At 43.2% G+C, this 6,000-nt stretch overlaps 1 protein-coding gene across 1 annotated transcript in view; it reads left to right on the top strand.

The window, feature by feature from the left end:
- Positions 1-6: 6 nt before the first annotated feature.
- Positions 7-6,000, top strand: part of LOC120860535 (vascular endothelial growth factor C) — an 83,982-nt gene continuing 77,988 nt past the window's right edge. The window contains exon 1 of the mRNA XM_040236358.1: positions 7-478. Coding sequence (XP_040092292.1) covers positions 332-478 — 147 coding nt within the window. The 5' untranslated portion in view covers positions 7-331. The remainder of the gene's footprint in view (positions 479-6,000) is intronic.

Genomic DNA, 6,000 nt, shown 5'->3' with positions numbered 1-6,000 from the left:
GCCGCAGGGCGCGAGCCTCGCGGGGCGTCTGGGCTCGGCTCCCCCTCGCTCCCCGAGCCGCCGAGCGGGGCGCCGTCCTCCCGCGCCCTCGCCTCACCTAGCGGGCCGCGGTCGCGGGCGCTCGGATGTCCGGTTTCCTGTGAGGCGCTGCCCTGACCCCTCGGCTCGCGGGCGCCGGCGGTAGAGCGGCTCGCAGCGTCGCGAGCACCGAGCCCGGACCCGCTGCCGCCGCCCCGGCTCCGCGGGGTCCCGGGCGGCCCTCGGGGACAGGGCCGAGCCGCGAGGCAGCCTCGCCGGGGCGCCCGGCCCCCGCGCCCGTGGCCCGGCCACCATGCACTTGCTGGGCTTCTGCTCTCTGGCGTGTTCCCTGCTGGCCGCTGCGCTGCTCCCCGGTCCGCGCCGGGCGCCCGCCGCCGCCGCCGCCTTCGAGTCGGGACTGGGCTTTTCGGACACGGAGCCGGACGCGGGCGAGGCCAAGGTGGGTGCGCGCTGCGGGGACCCTGGGAGCCTCGGGGACCGTGGGGACCCCGGGGAGGGGGGGGGTGCGTCGGGTCTCAAAGGACCCAGAACCTGTGCAAAGGATGGGCTTGTGTTTCACCTTGTGTGCGCTGGATCCAAAGTTGCTGAGCTGAGTGTAGAGTTTCTGAGAGAAAAGTTTTCTCCTTTTTTTCCACAGAAAGTTGTTACCAAATAGGAAAGCAATTTACGCCGAGTGCAAGGCTCGGAAGGTAGCTGGTGACCGCGCTCCTATAACCTACCGGCTGGAGAGCGGTCCCCGCGGGGGAGCCGAGCTGTGCTGGAGCCCCGGTTAACCCGCCAGGAGGGTTCTTTTCTTCCCTAGCAAGTGAGTTGGGACCTCAGCAGCTCCCAGGGCTTGGATGACCAGTCATCCGAAACTGCTTTTTCTGGACTGTTCCTGTTCTGTGGGATTAGCAATTGGGCTTGAGGGCATCAGACTTCAGATTCACCTGGAGAAGTTGGTCAAACTTGAGATGCAACAGGATCTCGAATCACCATCAGGCATGGCTTTTCGACTTAGTAAACGCTGCATTTCTGAAATGTGGTCAAAAACTGTGAAAAGTAAGGTGGATTTTCTTGTTTGTTTTTCAACGAGATATTTAACTCTTTGCCTGAAAAATGTTGCCAAGATGCTTTGGGGACATTCTGATTCCCAAATGTCATATATTATTTGTGTCTTGCTCTTCTAAAAAAAAAAAAGTATGTTTACCTTGAAAGCTCAGATCTGACATAAGGACGGAGAATATGCTTAATAAAGTTCTTGAATTCATGAAAAAGTTTCATATTCCACATAAGATGGGAAGTCTCACTTCACACACTTGCTGTACCCCCTGGCTGGAACTGCTGCTGCTGCTGCTAAGTTCGCTTCAGTCGTGTCTGACTCTGTGTGACCCCATGGACTGCAGCCTACCAGGCTCTTCCGTCCATTGGTTTTCCAGGCAAGAGTATTAGAGTGGGGTGCCATTGCCTTCTCCGTAGCTGGAACTAGATTGCAGCAATTTATTTCATCTGATGGCAGGAGTAGTGCCGGGCGTGTGTAACTGCTAATCATGAGTTTACTGATTAGCGTATATTGAATGTGTACAAATTAAATTGCCTCCCCAGTTTTATTTTGAAACACACTTTTAAGATTGAGAAGACTGATTAAAAAAAAAATACCTTTGTACTTAAATTTGGGGGAAAAATTAAATGTTGGAATTTGTCATTCAGTGGGGTCAAGGGAAAAAGACTATGGAGTAAAAACATATACACTAAAGTGCAGAAAAGAGTGTTTTATGTGACTTGTAAAATAATTTTCAACACAGATATTTACATTGGTAAAATTACTGCCATAAGAATGTCTTCCTGTCCTCAAATGCCACAAAAAAATGTAGTCTTAGACCCACTAATGCTTCCTGCAGCTTAAATGCCTTGGATTCCATGATATTGATTCACTTTCTGTTTCCTCAGAGTTAAACTGTTTCTTAAAAGTATGACTTAGGAAGAGAATTCCTCTCTACTGCGTAGGATAACTTACTTTGGTTTACAGTTGAGAAACTGAAATAGCAGGTCCGGTTAGAAGCCTATCCTGATAAGCCAAGAGCCTGTGTAAGAATCACTCCCTCTGTTGGATGGATCCTGAGTGGAGCGGACCATATGTGTGCATGTGTTTATATACTTCTCTTTTGGTTGGAGTTAATTTATTCTTAATTTTCAAAACTGTCTTCATTGGTGATTTAATTAAATTTTCCGTTTGCTGTGAAAACTGTTATGAATTTTGTTGGCTTTTCATGGTTGACCATCCGTAAAGCAGAGTATTATTCCCTCACTGAAGTGTTCCCCAGCGGTTGAATAGAAGCTTGAGAGGGCGTGTCATTATTGCCTTCGGTGGAGCTGCTGTGTCCTTGCCATGAAAATGCCAAGAGACATGGTCCAAAGACTCCACGTCTCTCCCTAGTGGACAAAACAAGTGCCTTATTTGGATGTAAGCCCTGATAACAATCAGGAGCTAATGTTAATTTTCTGTGCTCTACATAAACCTTAAGAAGAGATTTCAGAAGGTTAATAGAAGACTACATATACATAATCCCCAAGAAATGCAGATTTTTGTTAATTTACACTTCAGAATTATTTTTTTAATATTAAAATAGAAGACAACTCACAGGTGTGAATCATGGTTAACTATCCCATCCTTCACCCCACCCCCAGAGCCCCCAAGTGAAAGTTACTCAGTCATGTCCAACTCTTTGCAACCCCATGACCTATACAGTCCATGCGATTCTCCAGGCCAGAATATTGGAGTGGGTAGCCTTTGCCTTCTCCGGGGAATCTTCACAAAAAATTGGGAGGTAAAATCACAAATGGAAACGAGATCTCCTTGTTCCTAGACCTAGGTTCCTTTTCTAATTATTTATGGTTGTGAGTGAAGTGATAGTTGCTCAGTCATGTCCAATTCTTTGTGACTCCATGGACTATACATGGAATTCTCCAGGCCAGAATTCTGGAGTGGGTAGCCTTTCCCTTCTCCACGGGATCTTCCCAACCCAGGGATCGAACCCAGGTCTCCCACACTGCAGGCGGTTTCTTTACCAGCTGAGCCACGAGGGAAGCCCATTTATGGTTGTATGATTTACTAAAAACTTCTAAATTGTTTTTCCCAAGGATGTGAGTACAAGCAAGTCAATGTCAGAAAAGTAAGGCAGGTACTTTTACCTAATTATGTAATTTAAATTAACTAGACATGTCAGGGTAGAAAAAGGAAATATTTAAAATTACGAGCAAGCTAAAAAGAAAAAACTGCAAAACCTAAAAAAAGCACTAGATTACTAACTACAATTATTTGCCAACATGAGATAAGATAAGAGTTCACTGTGGTTGAAGTTGAGTTTGTTTTTAAAAGTTGATTTATGATTAACAAAAGGAAGAATTACTTCATATCATGAAATTCCACTTTCATTTCAAAAAATAAAAGTATTTTATTGGGTTAGACAGAGTTTAAATACCTAGATCCTTATATATATTTTTGATTTCAATAAATGCAGGTGTGAGAGAATGAGGACTTGCTGTCTCAGCACTGCTGTCTTTTTAGTGACCATAGGGGTCTTCACAAGTTCAGATCACCCCCTGGATACCATGCATACCTACACTGAGAGTAGGTGTTTAAATACACGTGTTTAGGTTATATCTGCAATGTTGTGATTACCTATACATTAATTTCATTTTGTTTTCCACTACATCTTCATGAGATGGGTGTTATATTTTTTATTAAAGATGATGAATCTAAGACTCAAATGATTTAACCAGGAGCAAGAATAGAGCTTTTTCCTTTAAAAAAAAAAAAAACTTTTGCAGCATATAGTTTAGAAAAGCATGGTAATGGGTTAGAGCCTTCAGGGTTGCTAAAGGCCTATTATTCTCTTCCTCTTGTAAGTGGACCAGTATGCAAGGAGACAGAGGAAGTATTGCTCTGCAGCCAGGATCCCCTGTTACATTCCCCACAATGGAACAATCTGAAAGAAACTGGGACTTTCTTCCACGGTTCATCCCAGGATGCTCTCTGATTAAAGATGGATCATAACTGGCCTAATCCATAGTACTGTTACAAGAATGGCTGCAGAGCTAGAGGCCTAAAAACAATTTCTGACAGTTACTATTTCTAAGTTGCACTAAGTGTACAAGTTAGAAATAATTCCTGTTTCTAAGTTCCACTAATATAACTTCAGTGAAATACAGTGATCTTACCTATATGACCTTTCAGGAATAATTGGGTTTGAAAGAACAGACTTCAGTTGCAGAGGAATGATATCTCCTTCAACTTCTAAACATTACATTGTAGCCCCTTTTACCTGTTACATTATTCCTGCTGCACTCTCTAAATACTTCAGAGGTCTACTTTGTGTTGCAAAACACCGATTCGTCGTAGTTGTGAATTAAGGTATCATTGATTTTTCACATTGGAAATATTAATGTAGCAGAGAACTTTAAACAATAAGAGATAATGATTGATTTATATTATAATGCTAAAATTTACTGTAAATATTTCATATTTTTCAGTGTCATCCTTTCTTCTGAAATTTACTCATGCAAATTATTCAGGAGGCTCCTATCCACAATTGATTTACTTAATTTGTAGTTTAACTGTTACAGAAAAATTGCATTCATTTAATTTGCTTTATTGGGCATCCATCACAGAATCAAATAGTTGCCTTAAAATACCTTTTGCTGGTGGGGTCTCACCCTTTCCTGGTACTGATAGCACTCCAGTAGCTGTCAAGTGTTAGAAGGGATCCCTGATGATTCCTTTTCTGCCTTTCTGAAACCGCAGAGCTCATTTCCATACATTTATTTGGTTCTATAACCTTGACCTGATCCGACATAAAGCTACGTATAGTCTTTACTTACCCTCTAAGTTTGAATATATCTAAGCATTGTTGAAGAAACAGTAATATATTTATGAGATGCTGCCACAGACCCTGCTGGGTGTGGAGGGAGAATTAAAATGCATATGTACTGGGTTTCTTGAAAAATTTTGGAATCTGTATTTATGCAATCCACAGGGCTTGTGGTAAGAGATTGGAATGGAGAACTATTCTCTTCCAAAGGGCTTTCTTCCTCAGTCACCTGTTGCCTCATAACAGCCTGGAAGGAAAATTGAAGTACTCAAGAAGAAGGCCCTATGGACACCCCTACCTCTTACTTTACCCATTAGAACCAGGTTTATATACTTTTTACTCCAAATTCTCATATTTAAATCCACTTCAACAGGGATGTTTTAGTTAATCCTCACTAGTGGCAGCTTCAGTTCTAAACAGGAAATTACTATGCAGTGAGTGATACAAAGTGAGTGAGTGATTCCTGTCTATAACACGTATATCATCTTTTTTAAGAAACAAGAAACTTACTCATTAAAAATACGAGAAATGAGTTAATCTATAAATGCAGACAATTATAAGACATTTTGTAAGAGTCTCTTGCTTTACCAGAAGTCAGTGGCTAGGCTTCTGGGGGATGCATTGGCAGTCACAGGAAAGGTGGGGTGATGTTGAGTAAGCTGTGAAAAACGGTTAAATGCTGGTTACAGAAAAGAGAGTGGGAGGGATATTTTGGATATTGAAGTGTGAGAGCGGAGGCCAGAGGCCAGTAATGCCAGTGCAGTCAGTGGGTGTTTGGGCAACTGGGAGCAGCCCATTTGGCTGGAGAGTTCAGAACGTCATGAGAAACAGTGAAATATTGTAGAAACTTCAGACTTCCTCAAAGTGCCTGGTAGTGCCTGCTCTCCTCACTTGTTGACCACCCATATATGTTGTCTGAGCTCCTCTATATGCTCTGGACTTCTGATGATGACAGTGATGACCACTTAACTTATGTAAGCGCCCATCCCTGTTCTACTCAGAAGCATTTATAAAATACACTAATAACAGTCATCTTGGCTCTTCTGGCTTGAATTCCAAACAGAACAAGCAATGTAAACAGTGGTCATGCTTAGATACACACACACACAGA

The sequence above is a fragment of the Oryx dammah genome, unplaced genomic scaffold (genome assembly GCF_014754425.2).
Source record: "Oryx dammah isolate SB20612 unplaced genomic scaffold, SCBI_Odam_1.1 HiC_scaffold_11081, whole genome shotgun sequence".
NCBI classification, from domain to species: domain Eukaryota; kingdom Metazoa; phylum Chordata; class Mammalia; order Artiodactyla; family Bovidae; genus Oryx; species Oryx dammah.
The sequence above is the reverse complement of the archived record's forward strand: the minus strand, read 5'-3'. Positions and strand labels throughout refer to the sequence as shown.